At 36.5% G+C, this 15,548-nt stretch overlaps 1 protein-coding gene and 1 pseudogene across 2 annotated transcripts; both read right to left on the bottom strand.

Annotated features, from left to right (window-relative positions):
- Positions 1-213: 213 nt before the first annotated feature.
- On the bottom strand, positions 214-4,473 carry LOC126623430 (uncharacterized). 2 transcript variants are annotated; one of them, XM_050292324.1, is made up of 7 exons: positions 3,908-4,473; positions 2,683-3,230; positions 2,490-2,566; positions 1,522-1,578; positions 1,344-1,433; positions 953-1,129; positions 214-481 (listed from the first exon to the last, which is right to left on the bottom strand). In XM_050292324.1, exons 1-7 carry the CDS (start codon positions 4,399-4,401, stop codon positions 437-439), a joined length of 1,488 nt encoding a protein of 495 aa, XP_050148281.1. In that variant the 5' UTR covers positions 4,402-4,473; the 3' UTR covers positions 214-436. The 2 variants fall into 2 exon arrangements, with proteins under 2 accessions (XP_050148281.1, XP_050148278.1); XM_050292321.1 differs by having other exon boundaries at positions 2,683-3,251; positions 3,908-4,471.
- Positions 4,474-9,904: 5,431 nt separating this feature from the next.
- On the bottom strand, positions 9,905-15,548 carry LOC126624734 (pentatricopeptide repeat-containing protein At1g09900-like; annotated as a pseudogene).

The raw sequence follows: 15,548 nt of genomic DNA, 5'->3' as shown, positions 1-15,548 counted from the left end.
TCCTCCATACAGGGGGATTTGTGTGTGGTTATATACATGATCCGTCAGCAGTTGAAGAAAATTGAATAGATGTGCGATTTTCTCAACATGTCTGAACCGCTGTTACAGACTGGAGTTTGAATGAAAGTCAAAAGGGGCCGATTAGGATTCAAAATTATATTCCAAATTTTTTGTTTCTACACTCGAAAATAAAATATACAGATACAAAGGGACTGTTCAGGATTCAAAATTATATTCCAAAATTTTTGTTTCAACACTCAAAAATAAATATACAGATAAAAAAAACCAAGCGTAGTTTATCAAACAAACTAATGTACATATTTCCACAAGAATACTAGCCGAGCTATCTTACTAAGTTGTTCATATGCTTATTCTTCACTTGCAACCTTGGAGTCAAAAAAATGAGTTCAAAAGGCAAGAATAATTCACACATCCACTAAGTAATGAATACATCTTGGGAGATAAACACGGCCCATGCATCCTACAATTCCACATCATCAATTACTTGTCAGAATCATTGGAGTTAATTAATTCATAACTTCTTTTCAAAATGCTTTTAAAATGATTGAAATCGCTTTTGGTAAAAATGCTTTTGGAACTAATTCTTAGTAAAACGCAAGTAAATCTTGGAAAAACACTTAAAATGCTTCCTGAAAGAAGCACTATTCTCTTAAAGCGTTTTTAATTATTTTAAAAACACTTCCAAAAAAACCCAAAATTCTTTGTTAACCATTAAGGTTTAGTAATTTGGAATGCAATGGAACTTTATTGCTTTCCAATTATTTTAAAAACACTTCCCAAAAAACCCAAAATTCTTTGTTAACCATTAAGGTTTAGTAATTTGGAATGCAATGGAACTTTATTGCTTTTCATGAAATACATACGAAGGTGTGACGACTTCCTTTGTAGTCTCAATAACAATTCCCGATACATAACAAAAACATTTATTTACCTGGAGGATGGCGAAGGCCGTTTCAGCAATATATTTTTGAGCAGGTGTTGCTCCTCTTTGTTGCAGTTTGTCTGGGTGGAGGCACAGCCTTGCTTTCTGATACGCTTTCTTCACCTGTGAACCTTCTATTAGGCTTGTCAAGGGAACTGCATACCATCCACTCTTGGGCCATACAACCTGATCACCAGCCAACACCACACAAAACCAAAACAAACCATGTAACATTAATTATGCGAACTTGATCCTCCTTGCAGACCAATCACATTCGATCCGCATGAAAAAACTTATGTGCTTTCTATAAGTTACGTATTTGCATGCAGGGAGAAATAAATCTTTGTCGATAAGAAGCCAAGCAGTATTCGTCGAAGTAAACCTCAAGATTTTTACTTACATGGTGTAGTGTCGAAAGCAGCATACGAATGTTGGATTCCTTGCCAGCCGACCATAACCTTATGTCTTCATCCAAGAGCTCCAATTCCATCTGTATATATATAGAGAAAGCATTGCTCAAACTTATTTTGGTATAATTATTCGTACAAAATTTATGCATGCAAGAAGAGAAAGCTTACATCTTTTTCTGAAGGCTTCTTTTCCTCTTCAGCTATCCCTGTCATTTCCTCTTCTTCCTGCCAAACAAGTCGATATCGGAAAATGACGATATATGATTTATATATGGGACACTTTGGATGCGGTCCCTAACTATCAATATTCTTTGATTGAAACTTTGTTAGTTTTTAGTTTTTGATTAAGGTCCCTGACATTAATGTAATAATGTAAGTTACTATATTTTTTAAATTAAAAATTAAAAATTGAAATTTTAATTGTTTATATTAATGAGATTTTAAATAAAACCCATAATTTATGGGATTAAAAATAATAAAATAAAAATTATACTCTCTATTATATTGTGTGTGTGTGTGTGTGTATACATATATGTATGGGTACATTAACCAAAATTAACAAAAAAAGTTATTGTACCAAAACATGGATACATTCTCAAATCAATGAAAATGAATGTACCCATATAAGTTTAAACATGGATTAAAAAATTTGAATGGATTTTATATTAAAAAAAAGGGTACATTTTACATATAACAAATTGATATATTTGAGAATGGGTACATTTAAGTTTAAAAAAATTGAAAAATAATATGACTGGGTACATTTAAGATTAAAAAATTGAGAATTTTTTATATATATAAAAAAAACTAATAGGTACAAACTTAATTTAATTTAATTTTTTATTATTTTGGAAATGTTTGAATTGAAAATTAATTAGAAGTTTAATAGAGGTGTGAGTATTAAACCCTAAATTAATTACTAATTTTTATATTAAAAAATTATATAATAAACATGTAAATTCATTATCACATTATTGCTAGGGACTTGAATCAAAATTTAAGAACTAATAAGGTCTTAGTCAATGAACAGTAAAAACTAGGGACCGGATACTAATTTTTCCTATATATATATATACACACACACACGTAGAATATTTTGGGCTGCATGCCTTCAAAATTTACCAAAAATAATTTACCTCTGGAGATGGAGTCGTTTCAAGTAGTAGTTCATCTCTTTGCTGGTGATATGAGTACTCATCCACATTAGGCCTACCTAAATGATTCATATCAAACGCACACAGTACAGTTATTACTCATGCATAAAAGTTTCAAGGTTTAGGGTTTAGGGTTTCGGGTTTTGGGTTCAGTTTAGAGACTAACAAAAATCACCTTCATCCATTTCAACAGACTGCTGATTGTCTTGTTGCGTCAAGCTCCCTTCTTTCTCGGAATTACTGTGTGTTTGGAACTTCTCTTTAGCCCATGCAATCGCTTCTTCAATACCAACTGCTTCTTCTCTTTGCTGATCAGAATTGATCTCAATCACATAAGAGCTCATCACTTCATCGTCATTATTATCTTCTTCTTTTTCTTCTTGTTCCAATACTCCCACTTCTTTCTCTCGCAAAACCCGATCCCAAATCCCGGATTTAATCTCATGTTCTTGGCAGAGCGAAGAGACTGCTGAAGATGGTGAGAGAAGCTCCAGATCATCCACAAATTGCTTGACGCTTCGACACGAACTGGGTCCAGGACTCATGGTTTCTGGGGACGAGACCTTCCTTGTGAATCCGAAATTACTGGAGCTTCTGAACTTTTCATCATATAATTTCTCCAGAACTTGGTTTTCAGTGAAGGAAAGAGGATTGCAACGCAGAGCTGACGTGCCTTGTTTCTTTGGATGTTCCTTGGTTGGCTTCATGGTTGATGAGTTCCATCTACATGGCACATTTAGTGGTCTGTGGCAATCAAGAATGTGTTGAGTTGAGAAACTCATCAATAATTTTATTAATAAATTTTTTGAAAGATGAAACTAATCTTAATATTTTGATTGAGTAATGCCAAAAACGCCGGAATTTTTTACTACTTTTGAATACTAAATGATGCATATAACTAATATCTAATGCGATAAAATTAGTAAAGTTTCATTAACACGATAAGTACACATTGCTTAATAGATCAGGTAATACAGAAATATAACCCGAAAATATACTCTCTTTAATATTTTCCTTTTGAGTAAGCTAAGTGCTTTTTACAAAACAATTAGTGGTGACGTCCAAGCGCTTTCCACTAAAGCACTTTTATCAACAAAGGCAAAATTAAATTAAAATACTAATAATGATTCTGGAAAAAATATAATAATATTTAAATTCCAAATGTTTTGGCCAAACACAAGATTTAATTCAAAATATTAGAATGGAAACTATGGGAAAAAAAACTCAAAATATTTGAAAAGAAAATTCAGAAGGCTTCCATACCCTTCGAATATAACCAAATTGAAGGCAGAATGAACGCAAATATAAAGCAATGTTAAGGGTATAAGCGTCAAGCTAAATAACAGCGGCAAAAACGGTTGGCCATACCGCGAAGGGACACAGTAACTATAGTAAACTACCTGAGCTTTGAAGCGAAGGAGGAGAATGCCACGTCATCGCCGATGACCGGCCGGAGAGGACTCAGCTCCTCCGAGCTCAGCACCGACGAAGAGTTTGACTTTGACTTCGTTTTCGAGTTCGGCCTCGACCGCTCTCTCGACATCCGCTGGCGTCCGTCGTCGTCCGATCCAAAAATATCACTATAAAACCGCTCGCTCCTCGACGGAATCCTAAACGCAGGCAAGCTTCGGTCTCTGTTCTCCGCCGTAAAGCAGAACTCCGGCGGCCGGAAGATCTCCTCGTAGAAGGAAGTCGAGCCCCCGGGGAATTGGCGCGGGAGGACGCTCCGCGGCGGCCCGCCGAATACATCCGCGAAGTCATCGGGTTCAAGCGTTATATGGGAGTCTTTGGCGGCTGCGGCCGCGAATACAGATCGAGTGGAGACGTGCTCCGCGGAGCGCCGCCGCGGGAGTCCCGGCATTAATCCCATTCGCATGCGCCAGGACTCGTCCATCTTTTTCCGACGGATTAGTGGGAGAAACTTGGAGAAGTATTGTGTGTGTTGTTTTATATAATAGAAGGAAGGAGAGATCATATGATATGATATTATATGAACAAAAGAAACTTTGTAACAAAGTTATCAACTTTTTTTATTTTTTGAATGGGGTTGGTTGGGGCCCACTAATTTCTTTATTTGATTAATGTGATAAGTTTTTGTGATGATTTGAAATGTTGATGGTGGAATGTAATGTGTAAAGCATATAAATTTTTCGATGTATCAAAAACACGATTCGGTACATAAATATCATAATAAAAGTGGTTGTAATTTTTTTTTTTAAAGTATTCAACCACTTGTATTATAACATCTTGTACCGGATCGTATTCCAACACACTGAAAAATCTCTCGCACAGCAAATGCTCATTGCTTCTTTAGAAATCAGAGTGGAGTTTGGTTGATTTCGTAGAGAAAAATAATTTCCGCGCACTTATATATATATATATATGTATATGTGTGTGTATATATATATTTGTACATATTTAGGCTTTTTATATTAGCATCTCACAAAATGTTGAGTGCATCCCACATTAAAATTTAATATTAAATGACTTATTTATTCCACTATGCAATGACAATTTTGACCTTATTATTAGGTTTAAAAAAAATAAAAATTCTAAATACATCCCAAATCACTTTTAGCGTATTATTTATCTTCTCAACTATCAAAACCTACCACCCTCCATTATTGAACAAAACCCTAACTAATGAAACTACAAACATGTTAATTGAGAAAAAAAATTTCCGCACTATCATCTCCAACTCTTCATACGGAAACATCTTCTCTTATATCTGCTATTTGGTCGGGAACAGATCCCGCAAGTTTCAAGCAGCCGAAGTGCAAAACGAGAGATAACCGTTGCTTTTCAGAATAATACTCTTCCCATGTTTCATATCAGAGCTTGTGAAGGCGGACAACAACTTCTAGCTGGACTCGTCGTCACAAAATTTATGCAAACAAATGCATTGCTCGGTCTTGTTAATGTTGCGGAGGCGAGTCTCATTCGGTTATTGGAGGTGGCGCTCCGTGTGCTACATGACCCGCTTGATGAGACGCATTCACCGGAAGCATTGAACAATACTATTTACAGTTTGAGAGGCAAGTTGGAAAATGTGAGGTGTATAGAAAATGTGGGGTGTATGTACAAAATATAAGGTGAATATTGAGAATGTTGGATGTGGAGGTTTTATGGAAAAGTATGTGGAGCGTATTAAGATAATTTTTAAGTGAAAAAGTTAATGTAAGGTGTATTAAGTATGTGAGGTTTATTCAACAATTTGTGGGATGTTAATATAATGAGCCCATATTTATTGCTTTTTTTGAAATTATACAATTTAAAAGTATAAAATAAATAGGATAAAAAGAAGGGAAACAATAAAAATAAATAAATGCAAAAGTCACTTCTTATGGGGTTAGCAATTCATTGCTTAATTTGTCCCCACAAATATCGTGCAAGATCATTTTTTACCAAACTTTTTCTTTTTGGATTGTGGGTGAGTTTATCCTTGTGTTTGTTGAATCTCACTATTTTTGTATTTTCCCCAACCAAAAACATCTAGTTGGTAAGTAATTCCCTTTGCTAAAATAAACTCATTTCTAACTAATTAATATTAAGTAAGTGAAAATTTAGGATTTAGGTTTGTTGACCTAGGTAGCTATATAGCTTAGCAATAAAAATTTAAGCAGGAGCTGTCTGATCGCGTCATTCATAAGACATATTTTACCAAAAAAAATAATGAGATTTCATAAATTATGGTTCAAATCGACTCCACACAGTCTTACTAAATATGAGAATTGTCCTAGTTAAAAAGTCATACCGAAGGCAAAAGTCGTTGAGAATGCATGCATGGTGGAACGAACACTTTTTTGACTATGCTAGTACAAAACTTGGTAGTATATTATAGCCCATGCATGCGCCAAAGTCCTAAAAGTGGCAATGTCAAAGTCTCAATTCGGTGTGTGAAGAGTGAACAAAACCCAATCATATCATACTACTTTCTTCTTAAAAGGTTGAACTACTAGTGCTACTATTTGACCCCCAAAAATGAACTGCATTTACTATGTGGCTTATATGCTTTATGCTGATAATTAAAAAAGGATTAATTTCAAAGTTAATTACCACTCAAGAGAGCCACTTAGTATTGCGACTAGTACTATTCTTCTTCACTTAGAAGTGAGAGATCTTAGATTCGGTTCTCGCCAAAGGTGAATTTGAACATATTATTATGGCTAGCATAATGTGAGGCTTAACTCACTCCCCTACTCCTTTAGTGCAAATAATATCGTTTGTTAAAAAAAAATACCACTCAAGAGAGGAAGAGAAGGGAAATTTAAAAAGAAAAAAGGATTTTTAAAAAATCATTTATTAAAGGGAGTGAGAATGATTCGAAACTATTACAATAATATAAAAGAAGGGACGCATGAATAAAAATCTAACATCCTATCCACTTGACCGCATGCAAAAAGAAAAAAGTTTAATTGTGAATAATTATTGACTAATATTTTTGTTTTTGTTTTTTTTTTATGAAAATAAATTAGATGGTGGTTTCACCACGACAGTCTATTATTTCAGAAGCTAAAAAACTCATACTATTGTGTGATTCACTAATATAAAAAATCGAATCCAAAACGTAACGAGTGATCTACGAGTCTGGAATGCCTCAATTTCAACATCAAAGATTTGTTGTCATGTATGATTAAAAAAAATATCAGTAACAGTGGAGAAAATGGAATAAAATAATCGAAGGAAAGAAATCATGAAAAGCACTTTTGATGTCCCTTCTCTTGCCTCTTTTTCCCCTTTTGCATTACATCGGGCTCCAAATCAACAATTCTTGGTTCTTGTAGTGGTGTGCATTTCCTGCGAAATATTCCAAATTGATTTCCTTGGCCTGAGAATCTTTGTGAAATTAGACTTTCGACCTCATGAGAGAGTTTTGTTTGTTTAATTTGATAAGAATTATAGTCTACATATATGATTGAAAATAGACTTTTTCTACAATGCAGTTAATCGTATTTTATTTAATGCATACACTGATATTATTATTATCGTTGACAATTGATACCGCAAATTTATAGTTACCAACATGAATGATCGGATGCATCTCACAATTTGATACGCGTTAACAATTTATCTGTTTAACATTATAATTGGTGACACTGAAAAATCTATTTTCTCGTTTACTATCTAAAAGAATATAGGTGTATGATTTTCATGATGTGTTGGGCAAGCAGAAGGCACTTAGTTACCTTAAATGCTGCAGAATTACTCAATTAGGAACAAGTTAACTATGTTGTAACCTCTTGTGATTACACTAGATTAAAATAATGCATAATGATAACCAAGAAAACCTGACAAATCCAAAAAAGAGCGACCTCAAACTAACAAGACTCCTTGCTTTGTAAGGGTCCTGGAGAGGACGAATGGGATGACGGGAAGGGACGTCTATCATACTTAGCCTTACCTTTACTTTGCAAATAGGCTATTTTCATACCTTTACTTTGCAAAGAGGTTGTTTTCATTACTCGAACCCATGACTTTTCGACCACAAAGGAACAATCTTTCCGATCTGCATAAAAAATGTTTGTCTGAACTTTTCAAATATATATGTATATATATATATGTGTATATATATATATATATGTTTATATAGTTTTAATTTCTCAGTAAAGAAAGAAATTATTATGTAGCTCATGATTCTTGCTGCATACGGTAACATATGGTATGGTAGGATACCAATTTAGCTGTGTACTGAAAAAGTGCAAGGAGGGCAGTGATGGGAAGGATGGTTGATACCTCCAATGGGGACACTCGCATGCCACAACTTTATTGATATATGAAAAGCTTTATGCCTCTACCTCTCTCTACTTTACAGATTTTACAACAACAGTAGTGATACTAATCATGGCCCATGGGTAATTATTTTTACTCCCGTTTTCTTCTTATGCGTTCTTCTTTTTTCTTTCGGTTTCTTGATTCTCATTTAGTTTATTTATTGTAAAGATTAAAAATACTGAAGGGAGTGCATGAGGAGAAAAAATAACTTAATAAGTACGGAAATTTTACAACCCCGAACTCAATTAGAGAAGGAAAAAAATTCTGCAATCCATCGACTCTTACTAATTCGGTTTCTTGATTCTCATTTAGTTCATGTGGTTCAGAGACAAAAAAAAATGAAAGAAGTGCATAAGGAGAAAGGTAACTTATAATTACGGAAATTTTACAACTCCAGCACTCAATTGGAGAAAGAAAAACAAACTCCACAATATCCACTTATACGCTCTTGCTAATTCTTAACTAGGAAATTCCTTTTGGTGCTCTTCCCCAATCACAAAATCAGTTGGATTTTATTTTTAAAAAAGTACTGTGTTTTGTCTTCTGTATTCAAGTTTGAATATTTTTGCTGGTAATTTAGATAAATTTAATATATCTATCTTATCGGTTCGTTAGAAAAATAAAATAATGAACATAAATAAATTAATATTTCGTGATCACAAACTCAAAAGAATACTCCACCCTTACTCAAACCACGGACTTTGTCTGCTGTTTTTGTGATGTGGTCCTAGACATATCCCAGAGACAAAGGGCTATGGAGCTGCCATACTGCAGTTGATGTATGGTGGGGTTAGGCAACATGCCCTGATGAGATGGCAGCGAAAAAGGAAACAAATTGGTTATTTGGTTAGTATCTTTGAATGTAGAGGAACTTGCCTGCAACGAAGATATATACCCTTCTTTGTGTCGTCTCACCAGAAGCGAGAAAACATGTAAATGGTATATTCCGTCTCACGAGGTACAATCATCTCAGTAACTTAATGAAGTGATTGATGGCAGCAAAAAAGGAAACAAGTTGGTTATTTAGTTAGTATCTCTTAATGCAGAGAGACTTGCCTGCAACAGAGGTGTATACCTCTCTGTGTCATCTCGCGAGGAGCGAGAAGACACAGTAACGGTTATATCCCATCTCGCGAGGTACAATCATCTGAGGTCCTTGAATGTCCACCTTCAATCCGTTTTAATATTGGAGGTACAATAATGTGTCCCTTAATTGTTCCAGTGCTCATTGTAAACAACTGGCTTAGTTGCTCAACTCAGCTGGATCACGCGTATGCTTGTCAGTTTGCTTTGAAAATTTTGCAATGCACCGGTGTATTGTAGGAGTCGTCTTGATGTCCGGACAAAAATGAAATGTCACAAGTAAATTCATCAATCCAAGAGAAACATCTTGAGAAAAAGGAAGAAGACGACAAAGAAGCGAACCTAGTGTTACGTTGGAAAAATGCAAAAAAAAAAAAAAAACAAAAGCTATGCTCTGATTAACTTCATGCATTATGCACGGAACATACGGACTTTTTGCAGCAGTAACTTCAAACTTGTTCCCCAATGCAAGCAGTATTCAAGGGACGATATACAGTAAAGACCAGAAACGTTTCACAGCAGAATCCAAAAGACAGGCATACTTCCAAGACGAAAGGGCTCACTCAGTTTCAGATATTTTACATGGCAGGAGTCGAAGTCGGCAGAAACTAGACGCCAAGCAAGTGTTTTGCCTCAATAATGCACTAATCAACATTGTAATGCTACAGAAATTTAGCAACATACGCCAGGGGTAAACAAAGATTGCTCACGGAGATGAATGAGATAATAAAGCTGTTTATGCATTGCAACAGTAGAATCTTTGGCCGCGAATGGGTTGTCCATGATGAAGGAGACATTTTAGAAGGTTCCATACGGTGGCTTTAAACACAAAGACACCCCTTTTATCTCTTCAAATAATGCAAAAGTGAAGCCCCACAACATAGTAGCACTGAATGTCGATAAGCTTTTGATGGATCACAGGAAAGAACAAACCATATTTTTGTTGCAACGGGGAAGCCCTTTTGCTTGATTGAGACAGGAAAAGCAATGGATCCCTCTTCAAAATTAAGTCACGTATCGCTGAATCTCTGGTAATCAGCTCTGACGAGTGCACCATTGCAAGAAATTGTGGCTCCATTTCCTGTGGAGTCTCATATTCCATGCACTGGAAAAAGATCTGCATCAACTTTTAACTGCATAAGTTCCCTTTATTTCCAAACTGCTTAGCGAGAGGAACTGCGGTACTCAAAACATTGAAGTCCATACATTTTGGCTCTCATCTGACCAATAATGGAGGAGACAAAATCAAAAGTTGTCACGTGGATTGCGTCTGGAAGAGGCATTCCCCAAGGGATACTTCCCAAGCATTCACCAGCAAAACCATGCTTTTATTTCCTTTTTCCTTCTGCTTTTTCATTTTTTTTAGCACTAATTGATAATAATTCAAGCGACTAGGCCTACACCTGTCAAACTTGTACTTTCCATTTGCTAGGTGCTCGAAGTTGTTCAGAGTAGATTAAACACTCATATGAAGCCATTCACCAAAAGCTCACAAAAGCACAACTCTGAAAGCAAACCTCTGACCTCTGTACGAAGGAACAGCTGGTGTGAAATAAATCCTCGTATGAAACCATTAACCGAAAGCTCACAAAAGCATGTCTGAAAGCAAACCTCTGAGCTCTGTACGAAGGCACAGCTGGTTCTGTCAAGCATGCACCCTCAAAGCAGTACCAAGGTCTTGGAATCAACTGTCAGGCTCAATGAAGTGCAGACATCCTCATCCTGATGCCCTTGAAACAGAGGTCTGCGAGGAAAAAGGAATTGCGTACTTGACGTTAATAGAAGAACTAACGAGTTCTAAAGCCACGGTAAATACCTAGCTGCAGGAAATTCAGAGCCACCAATCAGTTGCAGCAAGCAGATTATATAATGATTAGAAATGACAGTATTAAAGGAATAATAGCCAGGATTATGATGTTCTTGGCATTTCAAATGGCACAAGGAATTAACTACAGATTAAAAACTCTAATACGAGCCAAATCTCTGACTCATTGCAGCTGATCACACCCTTTTTAACCATGCATTATGTCAGCGTCCTTCATTCTGAATACAAGAAGGGAAAACAAAACGTTTGTGGTAAAGTATGAATTTTGTGTAACACTCAAAGTGTAGAAAACAATTTTCAAATGAAGATAAGTGTTCCCTGCTCGTCTGCAGCCAAATATAAGTGAAACTGATAGAATACACAAAGAAGACAGTATATGTATCAAAACAAACCTATCACATGCACTGATGTAGGTTCTCTTATCTCAATCTTAACCGTTGGTTTGTTTCTATGAAATCAGACAAGATAAGATTTTGTTTCATAACAATCATTGGTTTTGATTATCTTATCTCAATCTCATATGTTGGTTTGTTTTTATGAAATCAGACAAGATAAGATTTCATTTCATAACAACCATTGGTTTATTTCTCTGATTGACACATTCTCCAAAATCAAACAAGATTTTTATTTCATAACACAATCATTGGATTGGATTATCTTATCACAATTTAGTTATGTTATTTGTTTATATTTTCGGTTTAGGTCTCTAAACTACCAATGTTAAATTTCATCAAATTTTTTTTTATGAATTTTCAATCTAGAAAATTAAACACAAAGCACAATTTCTAATCAATAACACAAAAAATAATCGTTGTTTGTATATGTTTTCTTAATCAAACAAACAGTTGAAAATAAACTCTTTAAATCCTAAACGGTTGAAAAATCATGTTTTGGAATTAAAAATGGAGCTCACCCATTTCTAAACTAAAAAAACAAAAACAAAAACAAAAACCAAGACTGGGCTCTCAATTTGGTGTGGTCCCCCTATTTTTTGGGGCTAGATGTAGCCTAACTTCTCGCTACCCAAGGATTGAAGTTGCTAGCCATTGTGGTGGATGTAGCCCCATTTTCCAGCCCATTGGCGTTAAAAAATTTCATTAGAGCTACAAATATGGTAGAATCAAGGAGGATAAAACCCCCATTAGGGATGCTCTTACCATATTAAAGCCCTTCAAGACAGAATATTAGCAGCAGATGATGCTGTATGGATAGAAACGATACTTTTTGCAGTCTGATCTCAGAACAGTTCTCATCAGCTTTGCAAACGTTCCTGATGTTGGTTTGATATGCATCCACGCTCAACAAAACGTAACATTAGGTTGTCAGCCTCTTTGGAGTTTCCGTCTAACATCAGTCTCTTGGTCACCTTCTCACATAACTTTAAATCAGGAATAAGGTTCTGATTGAACATTCAACAAGCCACTTTATATGCTGACAGAGGATTCCCTTTTCTCAAATAACCATCCATAAGAGAATGGCATGTCTTGGCATCAACTCTTGAAGCTGTTCTCAACACCTTACCTAATAGTTTATCAGCCTCCTCAAGGTTCCCAAAACTACAAGGCTTCTCAATCACTTGATTATATGCTGTTTTGCAATTTTGCCTTAAGAACATCTTCTCCAATAATTGTAATAACTCGTCCACCCTACGCATTTGACAATACCATGTAAACGTATAACTTATGAAAAACTAAATCACAATACCAACTTAATCACTTACCTGATGAAGACATTACTGCTTTAGTTAAAAGGGTTCTTCTGCAACTCTGCACTACCGGATACAAGGCTCAATCAATGGGGCTTGAGTATCTGAAATCTTGTGTCCTTTGTGAGAGCGCAGGGACCCTAGCTTTATACCATAAACGATGGAGTTCAATAAGGACACTTCCCATTATGTAATCCTTATCAAACTATCTTTATCACCGTGAAAACTCTAATAAACATAACAGATAATAAAGTCCTAGTTCTATCGAGATTGCTTGATGCTATTATCCTTATTATACAATTTCTGATAAGCCATTCCACGTAGCTAATGTTAGTCTCCTTATTATTCCAAAACACTTTTACACGATAAACAAGGGTTTGCTCTCTATAGAACTTACATACCAGTGTATGATTGTCCTGTATGTTACTGGAGTCGGATCCAACCCTTTACTCAGCAATTTCTTCATAACTTCAGTTGCCTCTTGTATTCGACCATTCTTTCCCAACGCATTGATCACTGTTGTATAAGTGACCGTGTCTGGGTGTTTGTTGCTGAGATACATGTCATCAAGCAATGACAAAGCAGTGTCCAAGTCATTCTTTTGACAATATCCATGAATCACAGTTGTAAAATTTACAACATTAACAGCTCATCCCTTGCTTAGATATTCCTCCATGAAACGTTTGGCCTCATTTATCTTCCCTTCTCGCCAGAGAGACTGAATTAGTAAATTAATTTCAACTGGGTATGGGAAAAAACCCTTATTAACCATCTCTCTGACGATATCACAGGCCTCAACCAATTTCCCTTCCCTCCGGAGACCATGCATCACAACACTATAAGTGATGGCATTCGGAGTCCACCATTCTTCCTCGCTCGTGCTCATCATCCCACTTGCCTCTAATGAGTTCTGACTACGACAAAGCCCATTTAATAGGGCTGTATAAGAGACTGTATTTGGCCTGCAACCATGCTTGTACATGTGTTGAAGCATCTTTTTAGCATGATCCACCTTCCCCAGTCGGCAATACCCATCAAGAACAGCAGTGTATATTACAACATCTGGAGTGCAACCTTTTTAGAACATTTCATTCACAATTTCTTTTGCCTTGTCAATCCTACCGTCCTTACAGAATGAATGAACTATTGCACTATACCCAACCTTATCAAACCAATATCCCCTCTCTTCAGCTTCCCTTAAAAACTCAAGAGCCTCGTCTCCATAACCATGCTTAGAAAGCATATGGACAAGATTATTATAAGTGACCTGGTCTGGTAACAATTCACCGTCCTTGATCATTTTCTCCATCAATTCCCTCACTTCTTTGACCCTCTTCTCCTTACAAAGGAGAACCCATCACAGCATAGTAACTAACATTATCCGGTGCACAACCACTTTTCAGCATTTCATCAATCAGCTCCAATGCATCCACAACACGATGCACATCACAATACCCCTTTATCAAGCAATTGTAAGTGACAACGTTTGGTGTAATCCCAATAAGTTGCATCCTTTCCAACACTCTCAAAGCCTTCTCCAACTTATTCCCCATCACCAAAACATGAATCGCAGTGTTGGACATTGACACATCAAGCTCAACCCCGGCTTTCTGCATCAACGTCAACACACGCAATGCATGCCTCAACTTGCCCGCCCTGCTATACGACACCATCACATAACCAAAAGCCTCAGGGCTACGCTCAATTCCCCTGCGTGCCATGAGCCGGAGAACCCTCTTAGTACCTTGACACAACTTAGTCTTGCTAAGCACCTCAAGCATTGCATGGTACACAACTGGTTGATGCTTATACCTCCCCTGCCTATCAGCCCAATAGAAAAACTTCAAAGCAACTCTCTCATCACTCTGAGACTTCAACACGGTGCAAACTTGCCTCCGCTTCAAGCTTTTAACAAGTTCTTTAATTCCCCTTCAAGCTTAGGGTTCCAACCGGACCTAAACTCAATCAACCTACAAACCTCTCTCACCAATGGGTGCCTAAATTCCTTTTCATCTCCTTCAACTCTCCGAAAGTTTTCGCCTTTCTCGTGAACCCGACTTGACGAATCCAACACCGTTAAATCCGCATCATCCCCATCATCCCCATCATCACTATCATCCACTACCCTCTTCTTCTCCACCACCAGACCTTTCAATGTCATAAAAAAATACCAAATTTTTTGCTGTCATCACTCTCACAATCACTCTTCCTACCTCCCAAGAAACTCAAATCCCCCAAAATTTCAGACCCCATTTTCCTTTCTCTATCATACCCATGATTTGAATCATCAAAACCAACATTGTCAAAAGAACGAGCTTTGAATTCAGAGCTAAAATCAGAACCTGGGTTGGAGTTTGTTGAGGAAAACGATGAGGAAAATGTAGCGAGAGCTCGGAAGAGGTTAATGGTTGCTCAGAAAAATGGCTGGTGGGCTCACAGGCAAGTGCTTTCCCGGTGGAGTTATGAGGTCCGACGAGAGTTCCAACAGTTCTAAAGCAACGGCTACGACCACAGAGCATCGCAGTTGCTGCAGAAGCACTGAAATGTGAAGAAAATATGAACGGAAACAATCTGAGACGATAGATTTGGTCACTGAAAGCCTGAATGAGACAAGAAAATGGTGTTTCATTTGGGTGTGTTGCGTGAACTGAAGGAG

This window comes from Malus sylvestris, chromosome 5 (genome assembly GCF_916048215.2).
Source record: "Malus sylvestris chromosome 5, drMalSylv7.2, whole genome shotgun sequence".
NCBI lineage: Eukaryota > Viridiplantae > Streptophyta > Magnoliopsida > Rosales > Rosaceae > Malus > Malus sylvestris.
Note: the sequence above shows the minus strand (reverse complement) of the source record. Positions and strands in the feature narration are given on the sequence as shown.